General features: G+C 42.3%; 2 protein-coding genes across 6 annotated transcripts in view; both read right to left on the reverse strand.

The window, feature by feature from the left end:
- Positions 1-15207, reverse strand: part of LOC117957827 (myosin-10) — a 73499-nt gene extending 58292 nt beyond the window's left edge. For 2 of the 5 annotated variants that reach the window (XM_034893888.1, XM_034893887.1), the window contains exons 1-2: positions 13307-13651; positions 4490-4646 (exon numbers count right to left, since the gene is read on the reverse strand). In XM_034893888.1, coding sequence (XP_034749779.1) covers positions 4490-4646; positions 13307-13651 — 502 coding nt within the window. Of the gene's footprint in view, positions 1-4489; positions 4647-13306; positions 13685-14750; positions 14834-14947 lie in introns of those variants that run through there. The other 3 variants (XM_034893886.1, XM_034893884.1, XM_034893885.1) reach the window with 3 other exon arrangements.
- Positions 15208-16529: 1322 nt separating this feature from the next.
- ddx47 (DEAD (Asp-Glu-Ala-Asp) box polypeptide 47) overlaps positions 16530-18062 on the reverse strand; it is a 6207-nt gene continuing 4674 nt past the window's right edge. Inside the window, exons 9-12 of the mRNA XM_034893897.1 lie at positions 17795-17932; positions 17627-17697; positions 17238-17367; positions 16530-16831 (exon numbers count right to left, since the gene is read on the reverse strand). Of these exons, the coding sequence (XP_034749788.1) occupies positions 16625-16831; positions 17238-17367; positions 17627-17697; positions 17795-17932 (546 nt within the window). The 3' untranslated portion in view covers positions 16530-16624. The remainder of the gene's footprint in view (positions 16832-17237; positions 17368-17626; positions 17698-17794; positions 17933-18062) is intronic.

An 18062-nucleotide genomic window follows, 5' to 3' on the forward strand; every position in this document is an offset into this window, starting at 1 on the left:
TGCTAAACAAACTAAAGGAGATTCAGTCCATTACACACACAGTCCCTCCTTGCTTCTGCCTAAAACCCCACCAAGTGACACCTCTAGATCCCAGGATAGGGTTATTTTGGTCGCACACACCACGATACACACAGATCCCCATGGTGACACGCCCATGGTCAGGGCTGCTCGGACTACTGCGACAACTTGACGGTGACTCAGCTTGTGGAATTTAGCACAGCATGATATGGAAAGCTTGGACAGTGGTGACCTCATTCCCCCCCTTGTGAGGGACAGGAGTCCAACAGGGAAAAGGGGGCCAGGGAAAAGAATGGTGGCACAAGAGAGGTGTCCTATATCCAGACTACCACCTTTAATGGTGATAATAGGGTGGAAGAAGTGTGTGTGTAAGATTCTTTGTATGTTTGTGGTTCTGAGTGAAGCTAGATTTAGTGATTTGAGAAGGAGGGGAAATTAATGTGAAGTTGTCCAAAACACATGAGATGTCCAAACGATATGTTGTTGGCAAACCTTTGTCGGGCAAGACTGGTACAAGTCTGTGTGCATATATCTGAACAGAAACCTCTCCATGTTACTGTGGATTATTGTCCCCTGATTTTAGCATTCAGAGTCTTTCTCTGAACAAACCTGTCTGTGATCACAGCCAGGCATGGGAGGGACAGGGAGAACTCCTCATGGTGTTGCCACAATGTGTTAGCGGCTAAACAATGTTATAATAAAAATAAAAGCACCATGAAAATACACTTAAACACAAGAACGCACAATAAAGTTCAAAGAGGGTGGGACCTAGACCCAGCACTGCAGTAGATAAAATGACGCAATTCCGCATAGCACCCAATCACAAGGATGCGAAGGCAAAGAGTACCAGCCAGACACAGCTTGACAGGGGCGTAACTTGGATGATTTAGGACAGCTTTAAGACGGTTTGGGCAACATTAGCACCATATTTGGGCTGCTTGATTATGGAAAATACCATAATCATGAATATTTTGGTCAGTATGTTGTTAAAAATACAGTGAAAACAACTTGAACTGGAAAATTTCCCTTATCACTTTTTACATTTTAACCTTTTTTTTCATTCACTACACAAGACAAAATAAGACTTTACTTGCAATTAAAATAATTGCAAAATCATAAACCATATGATACTTAACAAATATAGTTTCCAAGAAATGTTGGGCTCTTATCTTCAGATGAGACACACTGAAAATCTATGTACTATGTAACATGTGGTCCACGCTCTGGTCCTCCAGTCAAAGTCTCAGCTGTGTGGAGACCCAGCCAGCTGACATCGGATCCCAGAACACAACCTGAGGGCATGTCATGACTCGGAGCCTCCAGCACATCAGTCAGACACACAAACCCTGGAGCTTCACAGCTGCAGAGGCCAACGAGACAACCTGAGAAAATGTCACATCAAGACTGAAGGACGTTGGGACGAATAGAAACTAAAAGCCAAGGGGAACGTTGGCAAACGGGCTATTTAGAGAATCAAATCATTTAGATGGAAAACAACATTCAGGGAAAAAAAGAAGTGAGAAAGTAATGGTGTTGTTTCACCGTTTGACAGTGATGGCACACAGCAGAGAGGCTAAGGCTGTCTAAACACTGATAGACTGGGATCAAGGTTCTGCTTATCACAGCAGTTCGTCTTCAAAAACAACTAGTCGGAGCCAAAGTCCTATTTCTTGTAGGTCTTTACTTGTAAACATGTTCATCTTGATATTGCACACACAGCGAGGGGCAGACTAGGGTTGGTGATGGATGATTATTTTCTCGGTTATTCCATTAGTTGGTTGGTCTATAAAATGTCAGAAAATTGTAAAACATGTTCAGTGTTTCCCGAGCCCCGAGATGACATCCTCAAATGTCTTGTTTTGTCCACAACTCAAAGATATTCAGTTAACCGTCACAGAGGAGTATAGATACAACAAAACATTCACATTTAAGAACCTAGAATCAGATAATTTGTTACTTCTTTTCTTAAAAATTGTCTCAGGCCGATTTATAAATTATCAAAATCGATTAATCGTTGCGGCTCTAGTGCACACTAGTGTAAGTTCTACAACCCTTCTACCGTATACTTTATTCCCCTCAAACGTTTTAGGATATCTTGCCTTCATCAGGGTGGATGAACAGACTTGGCCTTAGGCCTGTAACAATTATTACATAATGTCTAATCGCAATTTTGTTTAACCGCATTGAATTGCTAACATTAGCTAAGGTCCTAAAGAGTATGGCTGTTGAAGGTAACTGTCAGCAAAAAAATGCAATGGTTTTATGATAATAAAGAGGCGTGGTTTACTTCATAGGCTGTGTATTTGGGATACATTATCTGGGTAACATAAGCGTGATATAAACTAAAGATCCACCCTGGGATTCATTCAAAACTATAATAAAAATAAAAAAAGGAATACAAAAAGATATATTTTTAAATTTGTCAACTAAATTGTACAGTAACATTTGGAATTGTTACTGCCCTACGTGAGCTTATAATGTAAACTGCAAACAAGCTCCAACAGCTGCAGGACACGGACCAGCTCAGCAGTGTGTGTGCAGGATGAAGACAACTCTACGTGTTCAGTGCAGCAGCCACAGTTAATGACAAACTGAAGACTGACAGTGGTGGACGCTGCCTTCTCTCTTTGCCTCCTCATCTCTTTCTTTATAAACCCCTTTCCCACAGGGCATCAGCTCTCACCACCCACACTATTGGGAGTTTATAGAACATGTTACTCTTATCTGAAAAAACAGAGAGAAGCTGTTGTCCACCTCTGCTGGCAGTATTACGGCTGATACACTGCAGGAACCAAACATAGACCATCCTAATAAATTATAACTAATCCACAAGGATAATATAGTATATAGTCTATGCGAAACAAACAAAGCTTTTAAGAGTTTCTTTCCCGCATATAATGTTTGTTTTTTTGTGAGCAAACACAAAACATGAATGTAGATCTGGAAAAGAAAAACATTTTAAAAAAACATGAGCATACCATACTTGCTAGTTATATTGAAAAGAAGCAACGTATGAACAATGCAACTTTAATCATAAATCCTTTGTCCTTTGTGTACAGTATTAACGAATGGTGTCATGCACCGGCCTCATGCCATTACAAAAAAAGTCCAGTTTATTTATATAGCACGTTTAAAACAACCAGAGTTGACCAAAGTGCTGTATAAATTGAAGTGGACGGCACAACAAGTAAAATCAAAGCAAAAGGAGTCATAAAGTAACACAAATAAAAACACAAACGCAATAATAGCAAGAAAAAACTTAAGAACATAGAATTACTAAAAACCTCTAAGGGGGGGGGGGCTGTCGGCCTTCATTTTGGCCGACCTGGCATGCTCGGTTGGGAGGCGGGTACTGCCGGCAGTTGGACTCAGATGACCAATCTAATTGGTGGAGTGCAAACCCCGTAAACGAGGAGCGGGATGAGCGTGACTAGAGTCTCTCAAAATCGGACAAAAATCTTTTAAACTGACCTTTGTCGATCTGAAATGAAGACAAATTCAGCAGCTGCATGGCCTATTTCTCGCTTAAAATGTTTTCAGACACAAGTTTTGGTAAACAAAATATGGTTAAAATAGAGATCAGATTAGCGCCGCCTGCTGTTACACGTGGCTCGGCCATTAATGTAGCATCGAGGTCTTATAATACATCCATGGTCACAACCCTGTCAGGCATGAACAATAATGTCACATCCTCCTTGACCTTGTGACCTTTCACACACTTTACACACATTAATCCCCTGGGCTATGCAGCCAAACCCCCTGCTGCCAGCAAAGTGAGCTAAACTCCCTGCCAATGAGCAGGACAAACAGCAATGACTTAATAATTATACAAGTTTCATTGTGAAACTACGGAAGAGGATTAGGGCAACATGTTAAAAAAAATATATTGAGTTCTGAGTTTAAACTGCCGGGTGGCAGTAGCTCAGTCAGTAGGGAGATGGGTTGGGAACCGGAGGGTCACTGGTTCAAGTCCCCAAATGGACCAACAAGTACGGAGCGTGGATTGGTGGCTGGAGAGATGCCACTTCACCTCCTGGGCACTGCCAGCTGCTCTTGAGCAAGTCAGTGTGCTGGTTCAGCTGGCAGCCCACTCGCTCGGACATTTCTCCATTAGTGCATGTTTAGGTCCTGAGCACGTGTGTGTGTAGTTCAGGCCTGTGTGTGATTACTAACAAAGTGTGTACGCGGAGTGTAAATTTGAATTTCCACAAATTAAAGGCTTAATGAATTTAATCTCAGAATTCTGTCACTGTTTCTTTTTAAATTTAAAAATAAATTTGAGATTAAGTTAGATTTCTAACTTTAAAAATTTAAAAAGAAATTGTTGTAGACTTTTTTTTTTTTAAAGTCAGAATTCTGACAAATGAGAATATCATGAACCTGGCTATTAAGACCAATAATAATCATGTGGTGCTTTATAAATTAAAAAACATAGATCAAAGTACGTTTGAGGAAAAACTGTTTGTCATACCTTGAAGCATGCAGCGGTATGCTGACTCAGAGATGGCGTAGATGTGTGGAGGCATCTCGTGCCTCTTCTTCCCTCTGTACATCTCAATGATGTTCTCTGAATAGATGGGCAGGTTCTTGTAGGGGTTGATGACCACACAGAACAGGCCAGAATACGTCTGTAATTAAACATCCAAAACACACAAACATGCAAAATCAATAAACAGTACGAAACAAAATGTACCCAGGGCTTTTTGTAAATGTACCCGAGTCAAACTTTCATTTAAAAGCATAACTGGGACGGAAGCACCACTTTTAAGATTTCCCGTATTTTTGATGCGATCATAGTCCTGCCTCTAGCTCTCCCGTTCAAAAGGCCATTTGACCGAATAACAAAAACACGATAAATCTTAAAAGTGGTGCTTCCGTCCTAATTATGCTTTTCACAAAGGTTTGACTCGGGTACATTAGCAAAAAGACCCTAGGTTTCATATTGGCAAGTTACACTCTAAAAACAGAATCCCTTCATATTCAAGAAATTTAAAAAAACATCTGAAATATGCCATTGTTATTTTTCATATCCTGCTTGAAAGACACATTCTCTCTAGCCAGAATGTGAAGTGGATATAAAGAGAAAACACTACAATGAGCATGCATGTTTCTAGCTGTCTGATCATCGAGCCTGCATTCTATCAGTACAGCGAGACCTGTCATTAAATACTTTTTAGGAGCTTACATCATCACAGCAGGGCATGCAACACCGTGATAGACACAGGGCAGACGGATGGAGAGACAGACAGATCACATGAAACACTGAGCAGACTCTTGTCTCTTGTGCAGCGACAAATCCCCTGAGAGTCCTTGAAATAATATAATAATGATAAACTTTATTTCTACAGCCCTTTTGCTGAAGAAATAAAGTTAAAAAAACAAAAAAAGACCAAGGATACCAAGGATATCCTTGGTCTTTTTATAATATAATGAAACAACAATGAAAGAAAATCCAAAAAACAGAGGTATCATAAAACACCCACGGAAAAAAATATAATGGGCAAGGCTGGTTGGGGGACAATAAACCCAACAACATATTAAATATTCATGAACACTTTCCTATAAAATAAACTTTAAAAAAGGGCTTTAAAGACACTAAAGATGTGGTGTGTGGTGATTTCAATAGGCAGAGTGTTCCAAAGTCTGGGGGCTCTGACATAAGAGTGGTGCTCTGTTACGAGTGTTTAAATCAAACACTGCACTGAACAAAGTGAACAAAGAGAGTATGAATATTATATTCACTTATGTTGCAGCAAATAGCTTTCACTGCAAGCCTACTATCTGACTTGCAGTGTTGCATTCGGTCGAGTAATTAGCCCGGAGATTTTTTCCAAAGAGCGTGCGTGTGCGTGTGTGTGTGTGTGTGTGTGTGTGTGTGTGTGTGTGTGTGTGTGTGCGTGTGCGTTATGAACCCTACTCGGCTTTGCTGTGGGCTGACTCCAACAGGAGGCAGCCAGGAATGAGTGAGAGGCCCTTGTGGGGCCATGTCTCTGTCTCATTCTGCAGATGCTATGGGGGCTTTGCATTCCCTCTATAGCTGACACAGAGCTGCTTACCAGTTATATGACTTTCATGTTAGGCTTATCCTAGGGGATTAGGCAAATGCCCATCTCTACCTACAAGGGATGTCACGATTCTCCAAATCCACGATTCAATTTCTCTTTCGATTTTAAGGTCACGATTGGATTAAACTTTTCATTTAAAAAATGTCTTTCATCAGTCACGGCAAAGCCACAATAAGAGCCACTAGACAGCAGAAGGGTAATTACAACAACAGTTTAAGTTTGTAAAAAAGTTAACAAAGTGCAATTTAAAGCACCAGTAGTTTAACCAGGTGCACATGAACGCACATTAACATTAATAATGGCTGTCTACATGAAGCTCCCAGCTGAGCTCCTATAACTTGCATCGCAGTTAGGAAACAAGAACAAGCTAATTAATGACAACATAGACAACGTAGCTCCATACCTGGAGATCTCACAACGTCTTGTTTTACTCAGAAGGACGAGATTAGCTAACGTTAGCCAACACAATTTTAATAAATAACGCATTTGAACAGTATTGATTTGACTAATAATCAACTTCCGAAATCAATTCCAACAGTCCTAAGTCAAAATGAATGAAAAGAGGTTTTTGCAGTCTGAAGGCTGACTGGCGCCTTGAGTGACGCAGCCTTACACCCGCTGCCAAAAAATGGCAAAATGTCCTAAACATATCAAAGCATAGGCGTAGCATAAGGGCAAGATTCCAGTTCTGCCCATCGGAGCTTTCATTTTCTCAAAGGCTGAGCAGGATACCCAGGGCTCGGTTTACACCTATCAACATTTCTAGCCACCGGGGGACCATAGGCAGGCTGGGGGAACTCACACTAAAAAACCTTATAAAGTGAAATTTTCATGCCATGGGACCTTTAATGTCAGACAACGTCCACAATAACACTTTGGGTTAGATTGTTTGACAGTTTTCAGTGGTTATGAGGAGCAATATGAGAGAGAATATTGGTGAAGATTGATCATTGTTTAGGTAAATTAAACCACGTTTTTATTCATTTTCATTTATTAGTAACAACGGTAAGCTACAAAACATAACCTGTGCGAGAGAGGAAAAAAATGAATGTGTCATTGTACCCAGTACTTCTGGAAATGCACTTCCAAATGCGTCTCTGTCCCCAGCACATTTCAAACCAAACTGACACCCATGTATCAAAGCATCAGACATCTGCTTCCTAATTAAAACTACAGCCAAGGCCGAGTTGCTCGGCAGCCATAGGTTCACAAAGATGCCCCAGAGAGCAGACGGCATACTGCAACCGTTACATAACAGCTCAGGTAGGAGACTCAGTCAGCCCTGGGCAACTGATGCTCTGTAGCGCTGATACAGTAGAAAAGCAGGAAGGGGTAGAAAAAAGGAAGGATGGGAAGGAGGCAGACTGAAATGAAGAGTGCAGCAATGATCCAGCTGACAGAGCTCCCTCAGGTCCAATACAATCCAGAAGCAACTAACAGTGAATCGTGTTCTCTGCCTTTCTGTAAATTGCTCCCAACCTGAAGGCAGGAGAGAATTCAGAGAGATAGAGATAGAGAAAGAGAGAAAGAAAGAGAGAGAGGGGAAGAGAGAGAGAGCGGGCCTGCTGGAATTCTAACTGTCTACTCTCCTTTTCTTTTCCAGGATAATGAAAAATGTATATCCCCTTTATCTAGAAACTGGAGCTGCAATAATAATGTGTTCTGTTCTCTTTCTTCTGCAACTGGGAAAGGCTGCAAAAGCACCTGGACTGTCCCAGGCAGCTAGAGGGTTCAAGGGGGACGTTGTAATTTGCTGCATCATGTCTCTATGTGCATGACTAGGATGCATAAACATGCACAGAGCACTGAACAAGCAGTCACTAGAGTTGAAATGGTGGAGCGGTGTAAGGTCACTTCATTTATTTTCATTGCTTGGGAAACATTATCTGATCTCTATGAATAACAACAGTGGATGAATTTGACTGTGGCTTTCATCTAAGTTTAAATCTGTATAAGTTAGACTTTTTTTATTGCCCAATCTCTGGGACCAATTGAGTGAAAATTAGGGCTGCACAATTCACAATTTTATCGAAATCGCAATTTGGATTACCGCAATGTCCGAATTGCAGGGGGGCCACAATATTTGTTAAAGGCAAAGTTACTGTCAAACCATTCTGAATTTAGTTTTAGACGTACGCTCAGCAGAGGCATCCCAGCCCTCAAATCGAAACCTACAGACAACTCCTGCAAAAACTCAAATCATCGCATAAATCACACTTCAACCATTTTTATTTTTTGTTTCTTTCCTATGAAAATAATGATACAAAATTGATCATTACCCTCCAAAATCGTAAATAATATCGCAATATCAGTCAAATTAATCGCAAATAGATATTTTCCTCACCAGGAAAAGAGTACTTGTTGCATAATTGTTGCAATTGCTGCTTCCCCTCTGAGAATTATTGTGACAAATCGTGCTCAATAAAGGACATTGAATACTACTGCTGGCAGCTAGCAGAGAGCATACGGCCAGCGCAACAGCGCCTGACACGCCGCAAGGAAAGAGAAGGTGATATTTCCACTGTGAAATCAGATCCAGGGGAGGGGATGGTGTGGCCTAGTAACAGCTGAGCAACACACAGGCAACAGCAGACACAACAGCCGACCCCATCTGCCATCTCTGATCAGTCAGGCAGCGTGCCCACGTGGATAGGCCCCTTCTCCACTGCAGAGGCCAGAGAGGGTACTCTGGGTGCAGAGGCAGCCTCAGTGCCATCGATCTGTGGTGAGGAGACCTTGACCATTCCCTTGACAGAACTTTGCTCTGGTGATTTCATAACCAACGTTTTCCGAATACCTCAGACGGGGTTTTATATACACTGGGACACATGGTATTATATCACACCGACAGCAGCGGGACAACTGCTTTTTTTACAGCTTAAATAAGTTGGAAATTCTTGCTCACTGAATTTTTACAGTAGGGTGGGCCATTCAAACCAATACTGCTGTTCTTTAAATGCAGTATGAATCAGGGGCTTTCTATTATTCATACTCAGGAATTCATGCTTGTGTCTGTCAGAATCAAGGTGACAAGAAAAGCAAACAGAATGTCAAAGGTTACATCAGGGTCCTGCCAATGTCCTGCGGAAAGAGAGACCACATGTGGCTTTGATTCAAACATGTAAATAACCTCTCTCCACAGGGAAATCAGAATCAGTGTGGCTGTGCATATGTGTTTTTAAATGATACTTTCAATGCTGATTTACCTGTTGCCCTGAAGCAGATCCAGCGTTTTGAGTAGAAAATCGGACAAGTATGCGTACATCTAGCAGTTAAAAAAATTTGCTACGTTGCTGTAGCAATTAGTTGAATAGTCAATCAGCAAAAATGGCAGAAAACGCTGTTTCAGCCTCTCAAATATGAAGATTTCCTTTTTTTTCTGTTTTTCTGAAGCCTGGTCCTACCAGACTGGTTCATTTCATTTGTACAGAGAGTCTGGCAACTCTCCATTGACCAGTGTTAACTTCCTTGAAGGTGAGTACTCTGTTAAAGTTTAAAACTACTGAATCTGCTCAGAGCCACTCTGGATCTGCCATAACCAATTGCTAACGTTTGTCGTAACGTTGGCTTAGCATTGCTAACGTTAGCCTTAGCCAATTCCTTCACTACTAACAAAGCAAGCTGGAAAATCTAAGTTTTCCCGAACCCCATTGGGGGGAGGGCCACAACATCATGGCCACCAACAAAACTCAGCAAAGATTGTTCTTGCTCCGGCTTTAACTTCTGGATATTCAGCAGCGTTGCCACAACAGACCAACTGGCTGGCTCACATCTTACAAAACTCAAACTTTAAAGACGTTAAAGAAACTGTGGAATACTTTTTTCATTCCGATATTTTCTGACATTTTATAGACAAAATGATTAATTGAGGAAATAATGGGCAAACTAATTGATAGTGAAAATAATCATTAGTTGCAGCCCTAGTCAATATGCAAGAAAGAAAGACAAAAAGTCCATGTCCTTATTGTCCAGGACCAGTGAGGCCGGGAAGAGGACTGGAACAGAGAGGGAGTGTGGGAAAGAGAGTCGAGATGGTGAAGACAGGACGGACACTGAGCAGCAGCAGAGCTGAAGTGGGCGGCAAGAGACAGACGGACGGTCTTTTTGCCATGGAAGAATGCTGAGGCTTTCTGACAGCTGAGGCTTATCTAACGACACAAAGACCTGCTTGTAGCCCCGCTGGTGTGGCGTAGCCTTGTGTGTAGCACTGCAGTTAGCCTGTGATTCACCGCCTCCGACAGCAGCAAGTTGTCCAAAAAATGAGTGGCTCAACAGGCTGAGTAACTTTACATGGACGGAGACATCATCATCAAGTGCTTTCCATTGTTACTAAGGGCCTTACATTTTAAATAAGTCAGTGATGAGTGTGCGAGGTTGACATTGCAGGCTAGTGAAAGCGCTTCCTATATTTGGGTCAATTTGCAATCTCACCTGAACCGAACTTGGGATGTCACCAAAAATCTAGAAGTCTCCAATTCCAACAAAAGTATACAATATTCAACAACAAAGTTGATAACATGGTGTGTAAAAAGAACAAAAAAAGAACAAAAGAATAATAACAATACTTAAACTTGAATTCCTTTATTTAAACATCTGAGCGGGTAACCGGGCTGGTTAAGGTTAACAGCGAAAAATCTATTCACATTAATGAATCGATTCAAGCTCTACTGATTCAAAATCAATTCACAGAATTCCCTAAATCGATTCACAGAATTCCCAAAATCAAATTTTGAAACCAAGTTGGTGCCAAAGTGCTGGTTCTCGTCCTCCTTTTTCCATTGCAGATTTACTACCGCCTCATGCGTGAGGCGAGCGTGGCTTGTTGTCATGGTGACACCACAGGAAAGTGCCATGACCTAACGCGACACACACACACACACACAGATTGTTGAAGGTGTGTTGTGTTTTACTCTCGGCATGTGGCTGTTTGCCTGGAGATGGGCGACTTTCATTACTCCATGCCAGACTAATCTTTCAGATCTGGGTCTGGATTTCCAGGCTATGTTTAAGTGGCAATAAGTATGATTTTTGTTGATAATTAGCTTAATATGTGTGTGTGTGTGTGTGTGTGTGCATGCACGCTTGTGTCAGGGGGTTAATAGAATAGTTGGGTTAGTACCATTGACTCATCTAGTTTGGCAGGTGATGAGTCTGACATTGAAATTTCAATTTGGGGGCCATACTCCACTACATTCACTTACATTTTCAAATGGTTAACCATGGAGGACGAAAGCAAATGATATAACATCGCTAGAGATGTCAACTGGACCCGTTATTTGTTTAAAGTACAAAGGGATGGAGAGCCCCTTTTAATATCTGAAAGGGAAGTGAGCTATGGACTGCACAGCATGCATGGCCAGTGAAACCAAACCTAAAAAAAGCCTCTAACAGATGCTGATCACACTATGATTCAGATATGGAAGCTGACAAAGAACACAGCGTGGGGGAGGCCTTTTATTATGTCTGCAGTAGATGTAGCTGAGCTCTGGGGGGGCGGGGGGGGGGGGGTAAGTCAAAAACAGTGAAAAGCTTTCAGAACATAAGGGATTTCTTCTTCTAAGAGCAAGCTGAATAGGGAAATTCTCTTCCCGATAGAAAACACAAACTGTCAGACACATGTTTTCAATTTCTCTTTAAAAGCTCCAAAGCCAATTGTGAACCACGAAAAAGACGAAACCATGACACTTTGGTATGAGAGAGAAAATTAAGAGGGGGGGACAGAGGGATTGGCATGTCAATTCAAGGCATATGGGATATTAATAATATCACTCTTATTAGCCAGGCATTCTGTTCTTACTACGTGACTAAATTGAAACTCACCTTTTCACCTAAAGTCTTATGAAAAGCCCATACTGTCCACTTGTAATGCATTAACAAATGGATAGACTATATCTGTCCGTGTCTGTGTTGATTTCCCCCTGCCTGCAGTCCCTGATCCAGCGTGTCTCAGGTGATAACCAACCCACATTCTATTCCTGGAAAACATGTCACTAAAATGGGTCAAGATCACAACTAGAGCATCACAGCAGGCCCATCTGTAGTGAAACTGGATTATGGGGACGGTGGCACTGCAGTGAAACGGACCACTACAAACGTTGGCCGTGATGACTGCAGAAGCGTAACATTATTATTGAAGTATCAGGACTTTTCATAAAGCTGGGCTGTTGAGTGGGGCTTTTTAATTGGTGCTACATGGCAAGAGGAAAGAAAAACAAGAAAAGTGGCTGTGGTACAGCATTCACATTCGCTCGCAAGTTGTAGGTAAAAAACCTACAACTACCAGAATGCACTGCGCCGTACCAGACAATGACTGAAGAAGATTACATTCAACAGTAAGCTAAATTACATTTCTAAAAAACAAAATGCGACACAGTGAAAGATTCTTTCTTTAAATAAATAAATAATTAAGGGTCCCCATGGCCAGGTTGGCTCAGTGGTAGAGCAGGCGCACATGTACCGGGAGGTTTATGCCTCAACGCAGAGGTTGAGGGTTTGAACCCGACCTGTGACCATTTCCTGCATGTCTTCCCCCTTTCTCACAGCTGTCCTGTCAAAAATTTAAGGCAGAAAAGCCCCAAAAATAATCTTAAAAAATTAAATAATAATTCACTGACCCTGCATTTTTTACCATAATAACATTAGTTTAGTTTTACACTGTGGCAATGCCATGGAAGATAGAGAGAGAGCGAGAGAAAAAGAGAGAGGTCAAGCCATCTCTGGGATCAAACGAGGCCAACCCGTAGGAGCACAGAGCAGGACAAACAAACAGAAACCAGTAGTGTTATGGAGGAGGCCATATTTGGCCGAGGTGAGAGATGGGGGGAAGGTGACCCAGGGGCAATAGGGAGACAAGATCCAGTGGGGGTAAAAGTCTGGCAATGGTTAAAATATCTGCCACTCATACTGTGTGTGTGTGTGTGTGTGTGTGTGTGTGTGTGTGTGTGTGTGTGTGTGTGTGTGTGTGTGTGTGTGAATAGCTAAAAGCTCAACGTCCTCTCTGTCCCCACTGTCACACAAGAGCGTAAAAGACAGACGCTCAAAAGTTAAGACCAGTGTTCACACAAGCAGAAAAACTGCCCATAATTTCTAAATAATAACAACTAGGAGTGAAAGTCAATCTACAGCTGTGAGAACCCGGGGATCCGTGAGTTAACCATTCCCTTGTGTGTAGAAAGTATAGACTGTTACAAAAACACAGACACATTTAAAGGTCTGTCACTCACGTATATGAGTCCCGAGTAGTAGCGGTCCTTCAGGTTGTGCAGCACGGACGCCTCATTCAGGCACGTGAGCTCGGCCATGTCTTCCACCTTGCTGAACTTGGGCGGGTTCATCTTCTGGATGTCATCCTTGCTGATCACTACCTTCTTCCCGTTCTCAGCCAGCTCCAACAGCATCTCCTCGCCGCGCTCCTCCCGGATACTGGCCGCCTCAAAGCCATGGCGCTCAGAGGGGATCCAGACCAGCTTCTTGGCCGTCCAGTCAGCCTGTGTGGCTGGGTTGTAAACCACAGCCCGGTCCACAAACAGGTACCGCTCTGGGTCCTCTTGCCCACTCCGATGAGACATCTTACCTGGGTTTTACCAGAGCAACGTGGCCACCTAGAACAGACAGGGGAGTTGGGATTGGCACCTAAGACATTACGTGCCAGATATGAAACATAATACACACACTTATGTGTACTTTTACCCTCTGTGACCAGTACAGAGAGAGAGAATGTCATTTTGTGAGCACTCTTATATCTTATTTCATTATGTAACTACACATATTTAAAAATTGAATGACCAATCACATTACAAACAGATCGTTATATGTAGTAGAGATATTAGAGGTGCAAAGATGAATCGACTAGTTTCCAACAATTAAACTGATCGCCAACTATTTTTCATCATCGATTCACCAGTTTATCGCTTTTTTATGAAAATGATATCAAAATTCTAACTGCAGCTTCTTAAATTAATATTTTCTAGTTCATAACCTCCTCTTTTTTACTTACATTTGTATTATTTTTATTTCAATTTCCTTGCAGGAGCCATTCCAAAAGGATTAATAAAGAGAAGTCTAAGTCTAACTATTGACCAAACGACTAATCAATTAATTCGAGAAAATAATCGACCGATTATTCGACAATGAAAATAATATCTTAGTTGCAACCCTATAATACCTCCTCATATCTGGTGTAATAACAAAGTAATGCACAGGGAACACTGAGGAAGGGATTCAGTGTGTGACCAGTTTGGTCACATCCCTGAACGGTGACCCGAATTAAAACCTGGACTACATTTTAAAAACCCAGGTTATAGGCTAGTGTAGGTTTGGTGGTTAGCACGACTTCTCACTGGACGGGTCTGCACAATAGCAATGCGCATACTGCATACTGCGTAGGCTTAACGGCAGATATAACGTCGTGAATTGTCCTCTTTCGTCCAGAAATCTTGCGGTAAAGCGAATAAGCCACTGTGACACATATCCGCGTCGTCCAGATCATATCAACCCGCCAACCTGCATTATACAGATGGTGGAGCTTATGCAACAGCTTAGCTAATTAGCACTTATATTCTGTTCTCTATTATGAGTTTCATTACCTTTTATCAAGCGGGGAAAGGGTCAGCAAGCTTTGCTATCTCACATTTAAAAAAGTGTGTTCTTAACTCACGAGCTAATTACCCAAATAATGAACAAAGTCACAGTCAAACTAAGTTTCCAGAAGACCTCCATGCATCCTCCATCCTGGACACTGGTCCGTTTATCTACAGTGGCTACATTTCCCCACGCGCTCTCTCATCCCCGTCCTCTCGCGCGCGCGCGCTCTCTCTCTCTCTCTCATCCCCGTCCTCGCGATGAACAAAAAATAATGAACTCACCTGGTGTAGTCAGCAAAGCAGCAGTGAGATTCTGTTCGCCGAGCAGTCCGTGTTATGTCTCCCCCGGATGCGACCCTGTACGTGCGACTAGCTGCTCCACACGACTGAACCGCAGGCATGTATCGGGGCTTCGGTATGCACCACAGCAGGCACAGTGCTACCTCTACACTGGGGCCCCTCCTAAACCGAGCCGACTTGACCGCTGCTGTGCCCGCCTACGATGGACCGTGCTCACATAGAGTGACCATGCAGTTAAATACACCACTGTGACAATCTCTGGAGTGATTCACCCGAGCAGAAATGTGGGTCGTGTGTGCTGGTGATGTCTTTAAGTCTCGAATGAACACATTGATTAGGTTTTTAGGATGACTTTATGCTTCAGTTTACGCTTTTTGAAATCTATCCCCCAAATATCTATGCACTGCACACACCCACTAGATGCAGTCTGGAGACAATTGGGCATTCACTTTTGCGGTCTTTCTCTCTCCCCCTCTCCATCATTGGCTGACAGAAACCAATTTGCAAACCAATGACATGAGTGCAAAAAAGATCGATATTACAACTGTTGCGTGCCCGCAAGACACAGACAGTTAAAGAAGGCAACACAGAGACGCTTAGAAATATGTCCATTATCACTGCAGAATATCGTAATGAACAGTCTATCTCACAGGGTCTTCATGCTAAATAAAAACAAAATCCCTTAAGGAATTTAGGAATTTATTTTTTTACAAAGTTTAAAGACAGTGGCTTTATGTCATTCAAAGGGCATCCATTAAGCCATAAGTCCCCTTCTCCTGCTGTAAACTCAAACACCCCCCTCTTGTGTCTGAAAGCCATAACAGCAGCACTTTATTTTTGACACAACCCACCTAGGGTGTAAATATAGACAGAGTGGTTGCACTGGGGCCCGTGGGGTGGGGGCCCATGGACAGGGTGGCCCTCCAACAATGTGTTGGGCAGAGTGAATGACTTGGAGTTGGACTCAGACTGCCGTATTGGAAATACACCTCACCTTCAAAGAACTTGTGGTAAATAAAAAATTTTTTTTTAAATGCCATTTGCTATACACATGGGTGCAAACCCATAAGGGATGAAAAAAGTGACAAAGATTCCTGGGGAAGGTTTTTTTCAGGTTTAAAAAGTGAATTTACAGTTGATCTAGCATATATTTATATATTGTTGAAAAACTCACCCTAGAATTAATGTGGTTATTGCTGAAATTGAAGGGGTGGGGGGACATTAGTACAGGGCACTTGATAAATAAATTAATTGGCTCGACACAAATGACCCGTTTAGATGACATCCAAATGGCAGCTTTCACTAAAAGGTAATCATTTTAAACTCTTCTTTTCTTTGGTATTTTTTGTTTGAACACAGATGTGCAATGATGATTTCTGGGTAATATGTATGTTGATGTTGTCCAATGTCAAATCTCTTATTGACCATGTGACGAGCCGATTATGATATACAGTAGCTAGTTCAGGTGCAAAATCTGCCAAGACGGACTGAGCATGTCTGCAAGCGTGTTCCATAACTAGAGCCCTATCACACATCACGCTACGAAAAACACCAGCTTTGGTTCTTACAGCGCCATTTTATTACAAATAGAAAGATCTTCTAGAGGGGCAGGAAAACGCATGTGTTATGGTTATGTACAGTCTGTTAATGTAGGAGGCTTCAGCGTCCTCCCCTCCAGGCAGCTGCACCCCTCTTCTTCATCCCTCCTCCTCCTCCTCTTCCTCCTCCTCCTCCTCCCCCGCCTCCTCTTCCTCCTCCTGCTCCTCCTCTCACTTTCTTCCTCACTCCGCTTGCTTGTTCTGTGTCATCCTCGTCTCCATTTCCCCCTCTGGGCCTTTTCCTTTTCTCACCTTGCTCCTTCATTTCCTGAGAAAATATAGACTTGTCTTAATTTTTTGGGTCAGACTTCTTCAATAAACAATCCAGATATGACATTCATCTTTCTTTAAAAGTAGTTGCTCCCAACCTCCCCCCCCCCAGACGTCCCCCCACAGCAGTACGAGATAAACTCTAGTACCCCGTCAACACGCTCATGTCATTTGCCATGTCCCAAATGTGTTGAAATTGAAGCTTAAAGTAAACTTGATATTGTTGAATGCTATACTATTAAATATCCAGACATGGATATTGTTACAATATTCTATACCCCTAGAACCCATCTGTTGTATCTTTTATGCTGGTGAACATAGTTGAGGTCATTTTCTGAGTCTACTACTAAAACTACAGACAACAACCGGGTTTTCCATGTTTTTGAGGTAATGTGATGACTTACCAGCCTGGCAAATCTCTGGGCCTCGCTCACCCTCTCCACCAACATCATCACTTCCTCTTCCTGGGTTGGGTAGGCAGGGAGTTTCTTCCCAATCAGGCTTTCGATTCGCTGGAAGAGCTCCACATCATATCTAAGATGACAGAATATATCAGCTTCATGCAGTCAACGGATTTACTTTTTGAAAATATTTTTTATATATAATTTACCCAAACATTAGAAAAAAGGGTGAAAGACGAGCTCCCGTCTGTGTTTCATAAACGTGTATATAGATAATTGAAAAATGGTTTAGCAGTAAATGAGTCAGAAAAGTTAAAATAAAATAAATCTAATCAAATTCCAAGACATTAAAAAGAAAGTGTGTCCACGGGTGAGAAACAGGCGGTTCTTACTGAGTGACAAAAGTGATGGATTTCCCAGAGCGCCCTGCTCTGGCTGTCCGTCCGACTCTGTGGATGTAGTCCTACGGGGGCAGACACATCCAAAGATCCATTACAACCAAATCAGATGACTGAAATCATGGAACAGGGCAGCGATGCTGAACATCGGCACCGAGGTACCTTGGAGTGAGTGGGGATGTCGTAGTTGATGACGCAGTCGACGTGAGGAATGTCCAGTCCTCTGGACGCCACGTCGGTCGCCAGCAACACCGATCGAGACTTGGACTTGAACTTGTTCAGCGATCCGAGGCGCTTGTTCTGATGAACACACAGCAGAACGTCCAGTGAGTGAAAAAGGCATGAAATACACATATAGACCTTAGTGGTCCCCTAATACTGTACCTGAAGTCTCTTTATATAGACCTTAGTGGTCCCCTAATACTGTACC

The sequence above is a fragment of the Etheostoma cragini genome, chromosome 15 (genome assembly GCF_013103735.1).
Source record: "Etheostoma cragini isolate CJK2018 chromosome 15, CSU_Ecrag_1.0, whole genome shotgun sequence".
NCBI lineage: Eukaryota > Metazoa > Chordata > Actinopteri > Perciformes > Percidae > Etheostoma > Etheostoma cragini.